This window comes from Vanessa cardui, chromosome 6 (assembly GCF_905220365.1).
Source record: "Vanessa cardui chromosome 6, ilVanCard2.1, whole genome shotgun sequence".
Classification (NCBI taxonomy): domain Eukaryota; kingdom Metazoa; phylum Arthropoda; class Insecta; order Lepidoptera; family Nymphalidae; genus Vanessa; species Vanessa cardui.
The window spans coordinates 6,307,661-6,329,939 of record NC_061128.1 but is presented as its reverse complement, the minus strand read 5'-3'; the positions used below and the strand labels follow the sequence as shown (position 1 = coordinate 6,329,939).

Here is a 22,279-nt window from a genome sequence, read left to right as displayed (position 1 = left end):
GAAATATTTGTATATATTTAAGCATTTAATGTTATTAATTGTTATGTTAATAAAATTAATACTAAAGAAGTTCATGTATTATTTTCCGAACATGGAAATATCATTGGTTAACAAACCGGCGAAAAGCCCATTTGATGGTGACTGGTCACCACCACCTAAAGACATTGGTGCTGTAAGAATCCATAAATCAGGCAATGCCTTTCTCAGGGTGTTGCAAAACTCGAAGTTCTCCATCTGATCCTATCAGTAGTCAGATAACTGATATAGAATTACTTCATTCATGTAATTAAGTATATTTAATTTTGCAATTGAAAGCTTTGTCACCAATCTGAGTGGTTACCAACAACTCATCAGTTATTCCAATCTTCAATCTTCAAAAAAAATGTGAGCAAGTAATTGGCCAAAGTTGGTGCTATGTTGGCGATGTAAAGAATGGCTTAAGTTTTTTTTTATAATATAAAATTTATCTTTTTACTGTAATGCATTACGATGTCTTAGTAAGTAAATTCTTTAATTTAAGAATTTTAATAATCTTATAATGCCAATGCGCCGCCAAGCTAGGGGACTAAAATATTACGTCACATTGGAGCTGGTGGTATCTATCCATATGAGCTTGCACAATATACCACCACCAACTAAAAATAATTCTTATAAAATCGTTCATATATAAGATATATGGACTGCTCATAATAAAACATTTCAAATAAAATTTACGTGTTCTTTAAAATTAACGGGGGCGATATATTTAATACTTTCATAAAGTAAATTTATTTTGAAACCATTTTCAAGTACCTATTTCAGAATTTTATTTTACCATTATAAGTGGAAGACTCAAATAACAAGGAAATTGTCTATACGATGTCGCGCGGGCTCGGCAAGAATCTTTTCAGTATTTTTGTCTTAAAAAGGAAGTAATTCTAATGCTATAAATTAAAATGATCCTTAATGCTGAATATGTGATTATTTAAAATAATATTGACTTTCACTTTCTATTTCCATTCAAGCAGAGTAGCGCCGAAAGTCAAACTCAACATTGGTGTTGAACAATCGGAAAAAAGTCACAAAGTATCTTCGTTCGTTGACTATATAGAGTTGATATAATAAAGTTACATAATTTATTTTATTAAAATGAATATATCAAGGAACTTATCACACATGATTGAGTGTTGCTATTTTAAAAATGGATACTAAAGCTTAGTGCCGCGAACATGCACTTGACATCCTTGACCCGCTAAATTATCATGCGAATCGATATTACTTCATGACCCACTTCCATTGAAACATATAGAATGCATTGCTTTTTAGTATTGCTCACTTAAATATATTAAACATAAAAAATTGGAAAGGCTCACAAGTTTAATTGTAATTGTGTGCGTTGCATATAATTAATACATATATTATAAACAAAGGCTTATGTGTGTGTTGCTGACACACAAGTAAAAATAAAACAAATGAATATATATTGTGACCGTAAATCTCTTACACCGTTTATATTTTAAATAATTCCTTTATTAACGCACAACAAATATAATAACATACATTTAGTAATACACCTAAACGATTAATATTTCTGCATCCAGTAAGAAAAAGCATTTAATCATAAACAATGTTAACGAATTATTATTAAATAAATTGAATAGCCGGTTCACATTGAGAACATTTTAACAGATTATTTTAAACATCTAATTTAAAATACAGTGAATAACAGAGACAAAACAGTTTATATTATTTAAAAAACATTCAAGAAAAGAAAAAAGGTTTTAGTTTTAGATTGATAAAATATATTTTTTTAATAATTTTGATAAACATTTTATATATTCATATACGTTTTTTACAATTAATTTTCATAGTTTTACTTTTTTAATAATTTCATAAATTTGTGTGATACCTTTTCATTTTTAAACAATATTCCGTCTGTTTTGTCTCACAAATAACTTATTTCAATAAAGTAAAGTAATCACTAAAGCCATTCACTACGATATGCCGTTTCATGCCCTGCTAAGACTCCACACATTAAATATACTACTTCCAACACTTTATCCGATATCATTTCCTTACAATTTACTTCTTTCCTCAAATATTCATTTTGAAATGTGTAAAAGGTAATAAACGCCCAATTGACTTGTATAGTTTAAAATATAGATTTAGAGCTGGTTGCAAAATATAAAAACAAATTTGCATAATGACATTATTAACTTTTTTTATAACAGATTAAAAAAGGCAACAAATATTTCGTAAGTTAATTTTGTATCATATAATTTGTTTGCACTAAAAATTTGAAATCTGTATCATTTTAATCTGTGGTATATTAATTTTTTTTCATAAATAGTTACTTTTTTATTTTAAAATACATTTAAAATAAACGAATCTGTACGATCCAAGATACCTTGAATAATACGTATATAGTCCAGAGACGATCATAGACGAAAGATAAACAACTAATACGATACTTAGTCTAAAAAATAATGTGCTCAGTATCAACATAATTTGATATATAAATTGTATTGTCTATGTCTTCTACACAATAAGTCTAACGATACATCAACATGATAGATACACATTGAATTCTAGATAATACGTTTATATAAGTTTTATAATGATTTAATGATTTAGCAGTTAAGTAATTAATGATAGATATACCATATGTTTGATGACCAAAGGATTGCGATCGAACGAACACCTATCGTTACATTAATTACATAGCATAGTAGTTAACAAGAATACAAACTGACGTTATAGTAAGTAGATATAATACTATACAGTTTCTTTATACACTGATAAAACATATTTACAATCACTATTACAGATAGCAATATATAGACAAAAAATCTGTCTGTTTATACGCCAGGCCAAGATCGTTTAAAAAGCTTTTCATCTTAATATGGATTTTAAAAACACACTGAGGATTATTATTACATACATAACTTCTAAATTACATTTTTTTTATTTATTATAATTTCACATTTGCTAATTTTTGACATCTAATACGAAGCAACGGAATCTATCTTCACATAGCCAGGAGATACATTCATCATATACTAACAATTAACTTTCATTTATAGTTTTGTGCATCCACAAATACACAATAAATATGTGAAATCATTTATTTTAAGCTCTTAAACTATTATAGATGAAATAACGCATTCAATCTAAATATACAGAAAACAAAGAAATCATTGTAAAAATTAAAATGGAACTATCACAAAATCACCTGAAATGTCAAGTTTTTAAATCATGTCTAAAAATATTTTGCGCTTTGATGAAAATATTTTCAATGTATTTGTAAATAAGCTGAAAAAAATGACTTTGGTCCAAAATCCACAAGTCTATTTGATAATCTTCAAAACTATTAAGCTTTATGCTTAACGCGCAAACTATTATTTAGCATAACTTAAAAATAATCTTACTACTACAAATCGTTGTAATACTTAAAATATTAAAAAATTAAATTACTTAAATTAAATACAAATAAAAAATTAAATAGACGCAACATTTTAAAAGCGTTTCAAAAAAGATTTTTATACTCTATAGTAGTATCAGATCCCTACTCCAGCTCGCAATAAATACTACCTAATACCTAAATTAATAATACTAATACATAAACATTTCATATTGTTAATCAATTTTAACAATATATTCAAATAGATTTACTTTCTAGTTTAAAAGTAATAATTATGATTAAAATCTATACGAAATAATTTTAAAACTTCAAATGAATTCTACAATTTTAAGATGAATAATTGCGAAATATACGAGAAAGAAACAAGATCTTGGCGGACATATCGAGGAACTCTTTTAATACTTTTAATAAACGAACACATATTTACCAAAAATAGTTCCTGGCGAACCAATTTCCGAGACTGGGTCTTTATTCAATACAATTAAGTGCTGTTGGTTGTCAAGTGTATACAAAGTAATAGATGGTAGTTTGCGAATTCCCGTAGAATTTTTAAGACCCAATGGACGGTCTTAAGAATTCAATTCCAGTATGTCCAAGGTTATGTATTTCAGGTTAAAATTTGTTCTATTAACAATTACAAGCAGGGTTAGTGTTGCCTTGCGGTTGTTCTGTGAGACGCTGTCCGCGAGCGCCTCCTGCTAGCATCGCGGGCTCCGAGTCCAGACTCTCCGACATTTTGTCGCAGATTATATCAACCAGTCGTTCGAACACCGCCTGTAATAAAATTTAACTTTATATTTTTTAATATGTTGACTATTTTTTTCTAAATTGAAGTCGATTTTATAAAATTTTGTATGGGAAGTCAAATAATTTAATCATTAAAATTAAATTCCCTCAACGTGAATGCTAATTTATTATTCTCATCTGAATGTGGCTCACATTGATATGGCCCAGTGGTTGAAACGCGTGCATTTAAACCGACGATTGCGGGTTCAATTCCAAGCCGTCACCACTGATTTTTCATGTGTTTAATTTTTTATTGTAATCCTCTCGGCGGTGAAGGAAAACATCGTAAGGAAAGTTGCATGTGTCTAATTTCATAGAAATTCTGACATATGTTAGTTTCACCAACCCGCATTGAACAGCACGGATATGTTTCAAACCTTCTCCTCAAAGGGAGATGAGGGCTTAGTCCAGCAGTGTGAAATACAGGACGTTGTTGTTGTCGTTGAATGTAATTGTGTTTAAGGTAACGACTTTACCCAGTAATGTGTTACCATTACTTGTGGTGTTAAATAAATAGATATATTACTTAAGTATTAAAACCAGTATGTTACCTTAACGTTAATATTCTCTTTAGCACTGGTCTCATAGAACTCGACGCCCAACTGCTCAGCCAGCTGCCGCCCGCGCTCTTGACTGACAACCCTCTCTTCTTCCATATCACATTTATTTCCCACCAAGATAACTTGCGCATTGTCCCACGAATATGTCTTTATCTGTGTCACCCTGTTAAATTTCAAGTCGATGTAAAAAAAATCTTATTCGAATATAATTTGCATGTGATATAATTATTAAAAACAAACCATATTTCAATACATATATTTAATAGTATGAGTATAGGATTAAACAATATGTTTTCTATACATAAACATAAATATTAAATATTATGTATGCGATATGGCATTTTAACAAATCTACATATAATATAGTTTGGAATAGTTTCAAAGCTTTTTTCGTATATTAATCATTGCTTTGTTGTCACTTTAAATGTAATAAAATGTCGTTTCATAGCGTATAAATACCGATTTATTCTGGTATATATTGTTAGTGAATCCTATGTATATACTTAAACTCAAATTGCTTTATTGATGGTCAATTGAAACAGTACCACCGGTTCGGAAAAGAAAGTACCCTGACCTGAGAAGAACCGGTGAAAGAACGCCAGCGGTTTTTTTTGTGTATTATAATATAAACAATTTAAATGAAATTAATTATCCAGGAGGCGATCGTTTCATTCCCAAGGTGTGCTATCAATCATCAACTCATGAATTATATAATAACCTTTTGCACCCAAGAATTCCTTAATATTTTTTTTTTAATTTGGCGACAGAGGCATTTTGAACGCTTTCTGGGATCCTATTGTGAAACCGTACTGCCCCATAAAGGAGATAAGTTGACTCTATGCAGTCGAATAACAGGAGTAACAAATTTGTGTTTGTTCCTTGTATATTTTATATGATTTAATTTGAAGGGCTGGCAAATGGGCTGTTGATAATTATGGTAAGTGATTAACGCCAATGTGCCTTGGGTACCTTGGGAACTAAGAGGTTACATCCATTGAACCTCACTCACAACAATTCTGAGTAATGCAGTATTGAAACTAAATTGATATAAACGAATAGTTGTTGCTGATAATTGCTCATTGTACAGATTTTATAGTAAATTAAAATAAAGCAGTAAATGAACATGTAAAAAGTTATACATATTTTACAGAAAGAAGTATTATTACTAAAAGATCAATAATATATTATAATCAGCTTAAAGAATGATTTCCGACACACGAATTGAGTAACATGGATTTTTGGGCTGTTATATACCAATAAGAATAAAAAGATATTATTCTTATTGGTATATAATATTATTTACTAAACCGTTCCAGTAAATCCAAAACTAAAATATTTAGTATCAAATAACCCCCATTAAACTTAGTTTAAAGCTCCTTTTTGAAGTCAGTGCCTTAATCTCTACCTTAACACACTTTAAAAACTCTAAAATTCTTTTTCTATTTCGAAAGTGTATCTTACAATTTGTCAAAATTGAGAAAAAATCGTCGTTTTCTTGAATTAAACGATGAAGATTATTCACTATAGTTATAAGCAACTAGCTCCACTTAGGGATTCATTTATTTTACACCTTGAGGAATTAATTAAAAAGAATAGCCAAGTAGCCTATGTTTCTCCCAAGGACCATACCAAAAATCAGAGAAGGGGAATACTGGCTTGTATTATAAATTCGTGACTTTCAAATTTCGAATTACTTTTTTAAAAGTAATTTATCCGATACATACACATCCTATTACGACTTTCTTATTCCTTAATTAATGTTAATTCCAAATTTAAACTAGTCTAGTCTATTTAAGTTTTAGTTATGCAACTTCTATTCGACATTTTTTTTTTTTTTTTAATTCTTTATTTAAGTAAGAGACTTTTATTTATAAAAAATATGTCAGTCCCATTGTTCTCTTACAACTTGTCTTATCAACACAATGTAAATACAACTTATATATAAAATTACATGACTGTTGATTAAATTAATCTTAAATGATCTTTTAGAGAGGCTGCATGTGTGCCAGAACTATATCATAAATATATTTAGCAGATAATGTCGTTGGTTCTGCTAGGATACTTTGGAAAACACCGATATCTAAAAGATTTATATTTAATTTAGAGATTGTTGCAGCTCTCTCTTTTCTGTTTTTGGAACATTCTGTTAAGATGTGATATAAGTCCTCCTCTTTGTTGCAAGATTCACAAGTGGGTGATTCTACTTTTCTCATCAAATAAGCAAATTTCTTTGATGGAATATGTCCAGTACGGCATCTCAGTCCTATCATTATATAAAATTTTGACAATTTACAATTTTCAACCATGGTTTATGAGGGGGCACATTTTGTATAGTTTTATACCATATTCCTTTTTCCGTTGATCTTACTTCCATATATTTTTTCCAGATTTCAAAGCATTTACTTTTTACCACTTTCAAATATTCCGAGTGATATGGTGTTGCTTCTATATCTGTTCCTGTTATTACAGCTTGTTTAGCAACTTTGTCCACTTCCTCATTGCCCTTTAGCCCAATGTGAGATGGTATCCACTGTAATCTGAGTGTGATACCTTTATTTCTAAAATAATAAATTTTGTCCAATATATAATATGCTATGGGAACTCCCCTTGCTCCTCGGGCGCATTTCATGATATGTTGGAGTCCGCTTTTGCTATCAGAAAAAATTACAATATTGCTATCATTTACATTAGTAGCGTAAGACAATGCTTCCAAAATGGCTATCTGTTCTACAGACATGATGCTAATTACATTATTCTTAATTCTGAAGCTCCGAGAATAACTCCTTTTTGCATCATAAAATGCTGCTCCACATCCTATGTTATTCCTTGATCCATCAGTAAATATTTTACACCATCCATTATATTTACTATGCATTTCTTTTAAAATATCTACTTTCAGATTATATTTTTCATAATACTTCTTCGCTGTAATCATACTATCTAAATTGGTTTTTATAGTTTCGGATGTATTTATTAGTGTAACCCAAACATTAAGTGAAAACATATTTAATAAATCGGTAGAGTGAACATTCATGTCTTTGCACTCATTGTAGGTTGCCATTAGTAAAGGTGATTTCTTTTTTGAATAGTATGAGCTCGATTGAAGGCATAATGTGTTTAAGGTAACCAACGTTTTACAATTGGAATGAGCTAAAGTTTTTAGGCAAAATTTATATGCAAGATATTGTCTCCTTATATGCAATGCAGCATGCAGGTGGTATACATAATTCACTTTCCATAGCATGTATGGGAGTACTCCGTATGAAACCGCCTATAACTCTAAGTGCTTGGTTTTGAATTTTATCAAGTTTAGAAATAACTGACTTAGGCGCATCGTGGTATAGAAAACTAGCATAATCTATTCTACTCCGAATGAGTGAAAAGTATATTTTTCTAAGGAATTTTTGATGAACACCCCAATTTGGACCGGACAAAAGCTTTAGAACATTAATGATCTTCAAAGATTTTTCACATATTTCATTGATGTGTTTTTTCCAAGACAGTCTAGAATCTAACCAAAAGCCTAAATATTTAAAGCATTCCGAATGTGATAAGGAACTATTATTTATATTGACTGAAATTAACTGTTGTCTATGTCTTTTAGTAAAAATCATTAATTTAGATTTACTAGGTGATATATCCAAACCCATATTATTAAATAGTTTAACAATTATGTTTAACGCCATTTGAATATTATTTCTCGAAACTGTTACATCTTTATGACGTGTGAAAAAAACCAAATCATCTGCATACTGACATACATCTACATTATTAAAGTTATGTTTGGATATTTTTGACGTTGCTATGTTGAATAACAGAGGGGGTAGCGGATCGCCCTGTGCAAGTCCAGTATGAGTGTACCGTGTTACTAAATGTTCCCCATTATTATTTTTAATCATTAAATGTCTTTCGCTTAAAAAATTCCAAAGATATAAACATATTCTCTTACCCACTCTAATTTCATCTAAAATCGAGACTACATGATGAACGTTGACATTATTGTAAGCATTTTCTATATCTATGAAGCATGCTAATGTTGGGCTATTAGTTGAATAACCTATTTGAATATAAGAAACTAAACTCGATAATGAATCCAAGCATGAATGAGCTTTACGAAAACCTATTGTGTTATTAGAAATAATTTTATTCTTTTCGACGAACCATTCTATTCGTTTTAATAATATATTGTGGAATATTTTACATATGCAAGACATTAACGAGATAGGACGTAATTTCATTTCTGATGAAGTGCTACTTATTTTAGGAATGGCTAGTACCTGAATGCATCTCCACTGTTTTGGAATATATCCCGAATTTAAAATTTTATTGAATATTTTAACTAATAGCACTTTACCTACCTCCGGTAGGTGATATATCATAGAATAAGTTATATTATCATCCCCAGGGGATGTATCTTTTTCTTTAAGACACTGTAATAATTCGTGTAAGGTGAATTCAGATTCTAGCAAAGTATTAATTGAATGAAATTCTGGGGATTTATTAACAACTGATTCTGGTGCTATTGTACAAATGAGTTTTTCTTTTAAATTGTTATCTATATATTGGTTATTTGAAATATAGCCTTTTATCCATCGTAATCTCTTCCACATCTCGGTCGTTGGCATTGTGGAAACAAAACTATTTAAACGTTTCTCTTTTAGCTTCACGTATCTTAGAACGACAATCAAGGACCTTTGCTTTTAACCTATTATCATTTTCCGGTGTTGGGTTTCGTCTAAACATTTTAAGAGCTAATCTGCGTTGTGCAACTGCATGTGATAGCATTGGATTCCAATAGCATTTCGGTTTAAATTTTGATGCAGGGTTATTGCAGAATTTTATATAAGGAATATGGTTATTCGCAGATTGATTTATAATCATTTCAAAAAAATCATATAACTCTTGAATATTTGTGTAGTCTAAGTAATTGTTAATTAATAATAATCGATGAACTGTTTGTTTATAGGATTTCCAATCAGCCTGCTTAATATTACGTTTTATAATTTGTTTGTATTCCTTTTTAAAATTAATAGACATTTTTATGATAAGGTGATCACTACCAATATTCTCATTTGTAACCTTCCATGTAAAATCAACAGCAATATCAACGGTACAGAAGGACACATCCGGTGAAGATTCTTGAAATCTATTATTTGCTAGTTTTATCCGTGTGGGTTCACCATTATTTATGGTAACATAACCATATTCCAATATAGAATCCCACAATTGATAACCCCTATTATTACTTTTGTTTGACCAACTAAGATGATGACCATTGAAATCACCAGCAATCAAGGTTTTTTTTTTAAATTTACTAATCCCACAATTGATAACCCCTATTATTACTTTTGTTTGACCAACTAAGATGATGACCATTGAAATCACCAGCAATCAAGGTTTTTTTGTAAATTTACTAATTCCAATGTTATCCCAAATGTTATCCCAGTCACATTGAGACGTTCGTATAGATGGAGGGCAGTATATCGATATTACATTTTCTAAATATTTACAATTATAAATTTTAACATGAATTAATTCTATACCCAAATTATTAAAATTATGTTGACATACCCGAGACTGAATCGACTTATGAACAATAATCGCCACGCCCCCGTACGAGTCTTCTCTATCGTTTCTATATATATTATACCTACTTAGAGTAATAGACGATTCCTTCCGTAACCAAGTTTCGCTCACAATAGCTTTATGAATTTTCTCTTGCCACAATAATTCACCAAAGCTGACTAACTTAGATTCAATGCTCTGTGCGTTCCATTGCAAAATATTGATTACAGTACGATATTTATCACGTTTATCCATTATTAGGGTTGAACATGGACTTCAGTAGGTCTATATTTATAAGTCTATTCAACAAATACTCTTTAATTTCTAGGAAAATAATTTTAAATATTAATGTGATTTTATCTTCAACAGATTTTTCAGACATTATGATTTCTTGTATTTTTCTAAATATGTTTATCCACTCGATTTTTTTAGAATTAGGTTGTAAGTTGGTCTTCTCGTTTTCCTTCGGAAAATTAAACGTGCTGTCTATACTTGATGGTTCCCCTTCACAACGTTTTTCTTTATTTTGTTCATAATGTGGCTGTTCATAAATCTCAGTCAATTGTTTATTCTTTTGCTTGCCACTTAAATTTTTTCTACTTTTGAGAACAGGGCTTTTAAGAATTTCACTATATGTTGTATTTTTTGGTTGAATTGAGCTATGGTTTTCATCCACAGATTGTACATTTACTATGGGTTGTGATGATAAAAGCTGATGGTGATTGTCATAAATTTGTAATGCCCTTTTGTAACTGACATTTTCGTTGCTCATAATTTGCCGTAAACGTTTTTCTCTTAAATAAGATGGGCATGTTTTGTTTAAAGCTATATGTGCGCCTTTACAATTTATGCATTTATATGATGTTGTATCGCAGTTATCGTGATTATTCCCGCATTTTGGGCAATATATTTTGTTAGACGGGCAAAATTTTTTGGGATGTCCGAATTTCCAGCACCGCGAGCACTGGGTGACCTGGATGATGAATGATTCCACTTTAAACCTGCAACCGTATGCTTGTACATACGGAGGTAAAGTAGGATTTGCGAAACAGATTCTAATTGTTTCACTGTCTTCCCATTTGTTGTCGAATAATCTCTTTAAACGTTTCACCGATATTATTTCGTAAGGACAAATTATTAATTCCTTTAATTCTTCTTCAGTTAATTCGCTTTCTATTCCCCTTATTACTCCAAAGGACAAATTATTCTCATCCATCATTTTCATTCTACATTGTAAATCAATAAGTTTGTTGTTGTTTATTCTCGAAATATATTATTACTTTGTATGGGTTTTATATTTAATTTTTATGATTTTATTTATTTGTTCGTTAAAAAGCAGTTTAGCTAACGCCATCTGTATCGGTAAAACTTGTATTGATGTTATGCACACACCGTAGGCAGATTCGCTTTGTTCGGTTATCATATTTTCATGTCTTCCTTCATTATTTGTATTTTTACTCAACATTATATGGGTCTCTTTTCTATTTATCTTTTTAGGTTTTTTCTTCATTACCTTTGTAAAACTGTCTTCGCTACTCTCTTCGCTGATGCCCCGACATCGCTTTTCGTTACGCTCCTGCATTCTGAACGCTTTGTCTTGACATGACATTTCGTTTCCATACTCTTCAATTATTTCAGAATCACTCTTATAGCAACCACTTTTATAAGATTCTTCACCATCACTTTTTTCGTTTACTAGATGAAATACACTCAAATATTAATTATAAAAATTAACCGCTCGAGAAATTGCTATTCGACATATTTTAAATTCAAATTGTTTTAAAAGAAAGAATACAAATGTATGGCAAAGATGTTGTTCCAGACGGCTAGCCATAGTGACCTATTTCTGCGTAACAGGATATCCTTGCCAAGTAGACTAGACTAGATCGACGAATTATATAATGTAATTCTATTTGTATAAGAGAAAACGTATTTTTATTTAGAACGACGGTCGCGTATTACAATATTTATTGTAACTAACACTCTGTAAATATAGAAAAAGCTCGTTACATAATCTGTATACGATTAATCATAAATGTATCTTTATGAATTAACATTGGCAAATTTATTACATAGCTGAGAGACCTGCCTAAATATAAGAACACTAATATACTAAACTATTAGATCATTATAATATTTAATGAAAATATTTTGAATAAATATAAGCACATATTTAATATCGCTACGTGTTGTGATATTAACAAAGCTATCTGTGATTTATATATAACTGAAAAGCTAGATAAAAACCATTAATATACGCGTATTACAAACAATAGGTATTATGTCTGTATTGAGCTTCATCTGGAAGCCTTTTGCCCATTACGTTTATAAATAGAAGACGAAAACAATAATTAATTTTCCTGGGCAACAATATCTACTAATAATTGAAAGATAATCGTTATTTCATTTCTATCAAAAGAGTCTTTATAAGTTGTAGGTTTTTTTTATTTGTAAGTAATGGTACGGTTCCCAAATCAATTCCCAATAAAAATAATCTATTAAATCATTAGTAGAACTACGCTGATTCTACTTGTAATTAATAAAATCAGAAGTAAAATTAATTCAATCCATTTTCTGCAAACAATGTTAAATGTTAAATAAACGCTTGTTTTATCATGTATCTGCTAAATAAATAAACATTGAAACTGTGGAATAGTTACTTAATCATTAAGATTGTATAATTGAGGGCTTATAAATCATATCTTTAAGCAGTTTGAGAGGAATGCATATTAAAAAAACAATTGTCAATATATTTATGTTTTGGACTATTCTTGTTTTGAAAAAAAAAAAAACTGGAGTTTGTGTTAATAATGTGTTTAAATTTAAAGATTACTTATTAATTTTAAATGAGTATCGCTTAATGCAAAACCTTATATATTTAATTTTCTAACCAAAATAATTTAAAGCAGTCCAGTACGACATTAATTGTGAACCATAAATTACTAACCAAGTAGCCATTATGGCTGACCGAATATATTTTTCAGTTCGTAAAAACAACAACTCTTTGCTAACCGTTGAAATAGTACCCTTTTTTATTTTATGTTCACGAATATTTCTCCAATATAAAACTGTGGTAATTAACTGACTAGTACAAAATAATATTATATATTAATTTATACGTTATATATTAATATATAACGAAGAAATGAAATATATATATTCCTCCAGTCTAGTTTCATTCACTCCCAGTCAAACTCAAAAATACTCGTGAAAATTATGTCACAAATGATTCTGCTTACTGTACTCTGTAATTTTCAGATTACATCTCTTTCAAATAATAAGTATCAACTATGGACTTACCAATCTTGAACGCTATTGAAGCTTTCCTCGTTAGTGATATCATACATTAGGATGAAGCCCATCGCTCCCCTGTAATACGCCGTGGTGATAGTACGGTAGCGTTCTTGTCCTGCGGTGTCCTGAAATTACAAACAAAACATAAGATAAATAATACAGTGATATTTTATTATTCTATATATATATATATTCCTTATATTTGATATGGAACTAAATAATAAGGTACATTTTTAATGATTTATATAAGTATAGACAAAGCATTTCTTATATCGCCAACCACCAGCCGTAATATGTTTTTATGTTATAGTTGGGAAACGAAAAGGATGCTCATCTGATGGAAAGTGATTACTGCCTTTGTGTGTAGTTACACTCACACACAAACCGGAATACAACAATACTAAGTACTGCTGGTGGGCGGCAGAATGTATGATATGTGGGTGGTACCTACCTACCAGTGGATTTGCACAAGTCAAGAACTTACTGAAGTTCTAGGGTGAACGGAAAATATATCTAAAAGAAACTTTTCTGTATAATCTTTACAACTTAAATCTTTCCTTTCAAACATTTTTTTTTTTCATGAATATTCCTGCGAACTTGATTGATAAAGTGCTTCAATGGAAAGGCTTATAAAAATCTATTTTGTTTCAAACTGAAACATGAACCACTTTAAAAAGTAGGTAAGTAGAACTTCATTGCATCGTTAACGAAATTCATTTTACTGCGGTTAACGTAATAATAACGATAAGTAATATCATTTCATCAATAAAAATAATATAATGACGAAATATTTGTTTATAATCGAAAAACTCTGAAATTACTGAATCGATTTTGTTGTGTTCCTCCAATAGAAAGTTATATAGTGATATGTCTTGTCCAGGAGTAATATGTGATTTTACTTCATTAATTGTAAGAGTTCTATGTATATCTAGGAACACTATTATTGTCACAAATTGAATTTCACGTAGCCGCGGGATAATTCTACTAGCGAATTGACTTATTCACAAGACGAAATGTAATCGTTGCAGCTTAAACTAATCTTTATCTAATCTACTAACATAACAATCGAATTTGCGGTTCCGTCAAAACTGAATGAAATTATAACAGAGGACCGTACTAAATTAGCGAAATTACACCTTTTTACGATTCAGCTTGTTCTTTCTTTTGTGAGTGGAATTGATCAGGTTATGAAATTGTTTTTTTTTATGGTATAGGTTGGCGGACGGGCCTATAGGCCACCTAAAAGTAAGTGGTTACCATCACCCCTAGACAATGACGCTGTCACCATCACCCATAGACAATGACGCTGTAAGAAATATTAACTATTCCTTATATCGTCAATGTGCCACCAACCTTGGGAACTAAGATGTTATGTCCCTTGTGTCTGTGGTTACACTGGCTCACTCACCCTTCAAACTGAAACAAGTGGGTGGTACCTACCCAGACGGGCTTGCACAAAGCCCTACCACCAAGAAATCTGCTTCATTGATTATGATAAAGTATGAAAACGTTAACAGTAATATTGAGGGTATAATTATGTTATAATTAATATGAGCGGAATGATTCGTATGCATAGATAGATAGATGCTTTGTGGTCTGTATAGTGACGGCTCGTAAATTACGTAATTAGGAAGAAAATTGCAAGCTTACACCGCCCATCTGCCTTATTGCGCACCAGATAAGTTATTAACACGTATAACACGAAAACTGAGCCTCAAAGCCCTTTGATTATTTTTCCTAACAATCGCTTGTTAGAAATTTCATTTTATGATCTGAAATATAAGTCATTTCAGTCGATTATAAACAGTTGGTAATTACTATTACGTGAATGAAATGTGATTTGTGAAAAGTGATACCGAAATCGTGGGTGAGACTTACCCATATCTGAAGTTTAACTCGTTTGTCATGACGGAAGACCGTTTTGACCTTGAAGTCAATCCCTACGGTCGACACGAAAGCTGAAGTGAAGGAGTCATCAGCGTACCGAAACAGAAAACTGAAAACGTGAATACATCTTAAAACACAATACGTTTACTTCGTTAACAATTCTATAGAAATAGAGAATTTATAATTATATTAATTACCATTCAATTTTATTCATAAAAGTTTGGGAAGCGTTTAATATTAAAAGATTATCAATTTGAATTATATTATATAGAAGACAGGATGTTTACTTTAAATTAAACAAAAGTGTACCTGGTCTTTCCCACGGAACTGTTTCCTATGATGAGCAATTTGAACATGTAATCGAAATTTTGGTCCGCAGCATCCTTCTGCCATTTCATATCTCCGCCGCCACCCATCTACAATAATATAGTAATATAATATCTCTTCACTTTCATCATTTCTAACATAGTAGTTGAGAGTACCTCGCCATTTTCATTAACATTGCCGTTGGAAATATTTGTTCTATTCATGTTGATACGCCAAAAACTAACGCAGAACTGTTATCACCGAGCGCAGCGTGTTAGAGTACTCGGTTTGTCACAGAAACAAGCAGTACAATAATGCGTTAAATGTTGCAAGTTCGTGTAAACGAAATTACACTCTACACCACGGTATTAAAGGCTAATGTATCTACAATGTGTAACGGTTTAATTTGCCTTATCTTTTTAACGGTATATCGAAAAAGGGTGTTTATTTTAATTTATGTAGGGGATATTTTCGCTTATCGACTCATGAATAATTCTGATTGATTAACTAAATAAAAGAAGTTCGACAATGCTTTTGTGACAAATCCCACGCATTTGATTGTAACACATTTGTAATGAATAAAATAAGAACAAATTATTTAAGGGATATGTTATTTTGTAAATATAATAATTCATTTCATATAAACTATATTTAACACTGGAAGAATTAGTTACATTTAATTTAAATGTAACAAGTGTTATCGAACATAACAATAAGTAATTGTATATAATATAGGGTAAAACCACCTATTGTTGGCATTACACCAATTTATTGGCACGTTACAGTTATTTATCAATAATAAGGTTACCAGTACCCGAACTCTGTATTTTTTTTGTGCAATAAATAGTAGTTTTAAAGTGCTATACTACTGGCAACACAGAAGTTGCCCCTTTTTGAAGATGGCGCCGCGGTGAACACTTGTTTATCGTACTCGGACTTGAATGAAAAAAACTAACAAAAATTTGTGTTTTTGCTAAGGTAAGAAGTTAACTATTCTCAATAATGTTCGCGAATCTTTCAAGTTCTGTTTAAAGCTACTGTTTTATACGATTATTTAGAAGTTTAAGTAGCTTTTTTTAATAACGATTTTTATTGTTTAAACCGATTTTGTAAAGTTTTTGCTGTGCCAATATATGGTACAAATAATATGAGTAAAACCTTCTTATTGGCATTGTGCCAACATTAGGTAAATAAACAAAAAATATATTTAATGTCAAAATATACTTAATATTAATTATCTTACGATTCAGATTTCAAATAATTGCGTGTCATAAGTTAAAAACATTTTTTTCCAAATGTTGGCCCACTGCCAATGGCATAGAAAACCATTAATTGGCAGCAGTGTCAATAATTAGTATCAAAAAACATTAGTTTTTTGCTATTTTTTTATGCATGTTTAGTTCACAAGTTTGCTTATTAAATGTAAAGATTTACCAACCATAACAATTATTTTTTATAATTTATATTTTAATCCTTACATTTAGAAAATATTTTCAGTTGTCTTCAAAATGAAGCCACGTACAAAAGCCATAAGTAATGTAAAGAATAATAAGGTAAAGCGGAAGATGTATTCCGAAGAAAATTTGCAAAAAGCCCTGGTAGAAATTACTAAGGGAATGAGTAAAAAACTTGCTGCCCGAACCTTCCAAGTGCCGCGTTCGACTATACAGTTTAGATTAAAGAATCCAGAGCATGGCTGTAAACCAGGCCCACCCACAGTTTTAAATAACGATGAAGAAGCGGCTTTAGTCGAATGGATTAAAGTTAGTAGCCAAAAAGGCTTCCCAAAAAGAAAAGACGATTTAATCAAAAGTGTTTCGCAATTTCTACAAAAAACCAATCGGGCGTCCTCATTTAAAAATGGCGAGAAATGGTTTAAATTATTTTTAGCCAGACATCCTACCCTTGCTTTTCGTACGCCAGAAGCAGTTACAACTGCCAGTTCAACTGTGTCAGAAAATGATGTCAGGGGATGGTTTCGGCAAATTAACGACTACTTTATTGAAAATAATTTGCTTCACATTCTTTCTGAACCAGATCGAGTGTTAAATGGAGATGAAACAAATTTTGTGTTGTGCCCAAAAACAGGCCTCGTTTTGAGTTCGAAAGGAGAGAAAAATGTTTATGAAGTTAATCACGCCCAGGCTAAAACTTCGTTGACTGTAATGTTTACTTTTAGTGCAGCTGGAAAGCTTACTCCACCAATGGTAATTTTTCCAAATAAAAGATTACCTGCAGAAATAACTTCTAAAATTCCAGAAGATTGGGGCGTGGGTCTCAGTGAGAATGGATGGATGAATACCGATATTTTTTTTGATTATATCAAGAATGTCTTACATCCCCATCTGGTCAAAAATGGTACAAAATTTCCTGTAATACTTTTTGTAGACGGTCATAAGTCTCATTTAACATACAATGTAAGCGAACTGTGTTCATCTTTGCAGATAGTTCTAATTGCTTTATACCCAAATTGTACGAGGCTTTTACAACCTGCTGACGTTGCTGCATTTAAGCCTTTAAAAACAGAATGGCAAAAAAGTGTTTTAGAATGGCGTAGAACTAATCCATCTCAAGCACTAACTAAGAATCAATTTGTACCATTGCTTAAAGACACAATAGAAAAAAGTATAAAGCCGCAAACTATTATCAACGGGTTTAGAGCAACAGGGATTTGTCCGTGGGATGAAAATGCAGTAGATTACAGTAAATGCCTTGGAACAAAATGCATAAAAATGTCCAACTCTTCTGACATCACCCGAGAAAAAGACAAATTACTCTCAAAAGAAGATTTTGTTAAATTAGTAGGCAATAATAACATTGATTGCATAGAAAAAGGAGAGTTAACATCAGAAGAGTCAATTGTTTTAATTAAAAAAATCTGGAATTTCTTTAGTTCATCAGCAAATATATCTTCAAATCAACAGCAAAATCTAGATGTAGAACCAGAACTTATAAATAATGTTGAAGACTTTAATAATAATTTAGAGATCGAAAATATGCAAATATTTATAAACGATTGTCCAAATAGCATAGTTGAATCAGAAGAATCTAAGTTACACCCTATTTCAGAAGAAATTGTTTTTGAAAAATTAGTAGAGTCCTCAGATGAAGGCAACGTGTTATTTGAAGATTTATCACAGGAACATCATTTTGAATTAATAAACCACAGTGTTCAAATACATAATACTACTCCCGAAAATCAGAATTTAACAAGAGTTCAGTCAATACAAATTATTTCAGATCAGTGTAATCCATCTGTCACACCTTCAACAATACCCATGAAAAATCTTACTCCCGTAAAGTTAAATGACATTTTGATATTACCCAAAACACCGACAAGAAAAGGACGTAAGAACTCTATAAAAACTCCGTTTGTACTAACCTCTGAACAGTGGAAAGCACAAGAAAGTGAAAAAATCAGAATAAAAAAAGAAAAAGCAGAAGGGATCAAGAAAAGAAAAGAAGAAAGAGAACGAAAGAAATTAGAAAAAGAGAAACAACAGGTGCCAAAGAAACAAACCAAAACAAAAAAGAAACCTAAAGACGAAATATCTAAAATACTATTTTCTGAGAAATTCTATAAATTTGATACTGAAACCATTGTTGAAAATAAAGAAAATGATCAGGATTTAATTGATACAAACAGAATGCAAGGAAGTCGTCATAATAAAACATACACCACGGACGAAATAGAAAAAATATTGACTGAATTAGATGATGATTGACCTTGTACATAGTTACTTAAAATAGTGATCTCAAAATGTTGATTTATATAGATTTGTAAAAAAAAAATATAGGATAGTATAAAAAACGATCTCAGTTGTTATAATTGATATTTTTATAAATATTTATAATGTTCAGTTTTCATGTTTAAGTGGCTTTTGTTTTCATGTGTAATGAGAAAAAAGTTTCTAATATATGTTCTTTAATTAAAATGTTCATTGTAGTCATTTTATAATGTTTTTCATTACTATACCATTTTTATTTGTTTCTTACTGTCTTAATTAAGGAAAATAGAGGATATGTCAATAATGGGTTATGATCACTGCCAATGAAGGGATTTTCTGTGCCAATGACTGGTTTTTTACTCAACATAATTTAATTCCGAAAAATGTTAAATCATACCGCATAATCTAGAATAAAATCTATTGGAAAAGGTTTTCTAATACTTTTAAAAGAGTTTAAATCAAGTTTTTATGTTTAAATTTCTATATTGTGAAAACTATATAAGGTTTTCATGAGATAGTCCCTTAAAGTGCCAATAAATGGGTGTTTTACCCTATCATTGGAGTTTTTAATGTCACGTGAGTATCTAATTAAAACCTCTTTACGACAATGTATGGACATGTACTAAATGTATGGAACTTAAGCCACAACAAATATTTGTGAAATTAAAACCGCAACCGCTAGTGGAGATGTGACAGTAACCAATGGGTGACCACCGTTTAATAAAACTTTAAAACAATACGGACATGTCTTATACTATTTTTTTTTAATTCAAAAGTAAACGAACGTGAAAAAGCTAGTTAATTCGTTTGAAGACGGTATGGCGTATTATCTATGAATTTTTTATGAGTCTTTTCCCTTCACCTCAAGAAGCGAAAGGCGTTTATGTTCGATTTACTAAATAAACCTAACAATCGGCTAAAGTATGAAACAAAGAGGTCTTATTCGGAAAACATTTTCCACTGCGAGAATATTACAAACGAATACAAAAGAAATGAACCCTGTTTCTTATTCTGCGGCTTCTGTGGTGAAATGGACTTTCCTCAAATAAATTAAAATATATTGTACGTATAAGTCGCATATTACATAGTTTCTGTATCAGTTTAAAAATAGAATTAGTATTCGATACAAAGAATAATGATATAAGTAACGAATAATTTGTCTAACATAATCGTAAGTATAAAATATTCGTATCGTAATCCCTTGTTATATCAGCGATTATGCACCCGAGTCGAAATACACGCCACGTAGGCGAGGTTTGCTCTCGACTTTAACAAAATTCAACGCCGACATCGCCTTGTTACCCTACATATTTTATTCCAGTTGTGAAATTTTGTTTTTGAGCGCAATTTTTCCTGTGTATATTTTTTAAATTGAAATATGTATAACAACCTCTTTTGGAACAGTTTCTGATTCAAATAAAGGCTATTTTAATTACAATTTATTACATGCTTAACATATATTTTGTTTTTTTTTAAATCATTGTTAATACATTTTTCATATATTTTGTTATTTAATTATAGAGAGTACAACTTTATAATTAAAAAAAAATTATCAAAATACGACTCATAGTCATTACTACGAATATTATTCGCTGTGGATTTAGGGTTTCTACGCGTCATAAAAGTAGTAAAATAATAAACGCTTACGTACCTTTATTAGCTCCTGTAGTCAATCGACAAGGGGACGTCAATATTTATATTTTATCGCTTAGGCGACTTTCAGCAATGTGACTATAGCGAGCTGTAGCTGTCCCTTTTACATTCGCATAACGCAACGGGAACGAATGCCAGCGTTTAACACGATTATTGATTTCTTCTACTTAGAAACTTCACGATGTGTAAACCACTCTAAAAATATTTTATTTATTAATCGAATGGGAAACTAGTTAAACAGAATAATATCGCTTGGTTCGTTTAATGGAAAAATCGATAATTCGAATAGTTTGCAACTTATGGCCAATACACTTACGATTGCTGAATTTGATTCTTGTAAAACTATTCAGTGTATTACGATGTGCGTCTGGCTATAAATATTCGGTTCTTTTGTTAAATCCAATCAGGGTTTAGCAGTGTTTCGCGCTCACAGCTGTTACCTCCGTCCTGCTAGCTTCTTACTGTGGCAAGGGAGTGGGATGCAAATTCAAGATGGCGGCCTGTTGCGCGCGCATCCTGTTAGAGCAGCCTGTCAAATTTCGCCCAAACAAATTCATCCTTTGAGTCGACAAATCCGGAAGACTAAAATCATAAGTCCTATCTATTATGCTTTAGGATTCAAACAAAAAAAAAATGTATCTTAATAAATATGAATGAAATGATACAAAATTGTATTTTTTATACATTATCAGTTTTGCTTTTCTCTATGTGATAAACAAGATACTATGTAAAGAAAAGATGGATTTGTTAAGCGAACGAAACTCCCAAATGGTTCGACTCGGGGATTTCATCATCAATCTATTAAAACGTACTGAAGTTTTTCAAATGTAGAAAACTTCGCTTCGTGAAACATTTGAGGACATAAACAATATTTTGTTTTTGTTTTCTTCATCTTTGTTATAATTCTTGTACACACGAAGAAAGACTCTGAGTGTATGAGTACATTCAACACAAGCACTTCATTGTGAAGCCTCAAATGAAAACCTTGACCTCCTCTTGACCCAATTACAGAGGAACAGATTTTCTTTAAACTGACAACGTAACATTTGCCTTTATTACGAATTCAAAAATAAATAAATGCACTCCAATATATATGTTCC

The 22,279-nt window shown here is 30.8% G+C and overlaps 2 protein-coding genes across 3 annotated transcripts; one reads left to right on the top strand and one right to left on the bottom strand.

Moving 5' to 3' along the window:
- Positions 1-1,456: 1,456 nt before the first annotated feature.
- Positions 1,457-21,656, bottom strand: LOC124530304 (ras-related protein Rab-3). 2 transcript variants are annotated; one of them, XM_047104414.1, is made up of 7 exons: positions 21,496-21,656; positions 21,178-21,374; positions 15,802-15,908; positions 15,484-15,601; positions 13,612-13,730; positions 4,738-4,909; positions 1,457-4,174 (listed from the first exon to the last, which is right to left on the bottom strand). In XM_047104414.1, exons 3-7 carry the CDS (start codon positions 15,906-15,908, stop codon positions 4,028-4,030), a joined length of 663 nt encoding a protein of 220 aa, XP_046960370.1. In that variant the 5' UTR covers positions 21,178-21,374; positions 21,496-21,656; the 3' UTR covers positions 1,457-4,027. The 2 variants fall into 2 exon arrangements, with proteins under 2 accessions (XP_046960370.1, XP_046960369.1); XM_047104413.1 differs by lacking the exons at positions 21,178-21,374; positions 21,496-21,656 and adding an exon at positions 15,975-16,049.
- Positions 16,525-20,081, top strand: LOC124530303. Its single transcript, XM_047104412.1, has 2 exons — positions 16,525-16,776; positions 17,296-20,081. Exon 2 carries the CDS (start codon positions 17,307-17,309, stop codon positions 19,521-19,523), a length of 2,217 nt encoding a protein of 738 aa, XP_046960368.1. The 5' UTR covers positions 16,525-16,776; positions 17,296-17,306; the 3' UTR covers positions 19,524-20,081.
- Positions 21,657-22,279: the final 623 nt, after the last annotated feature.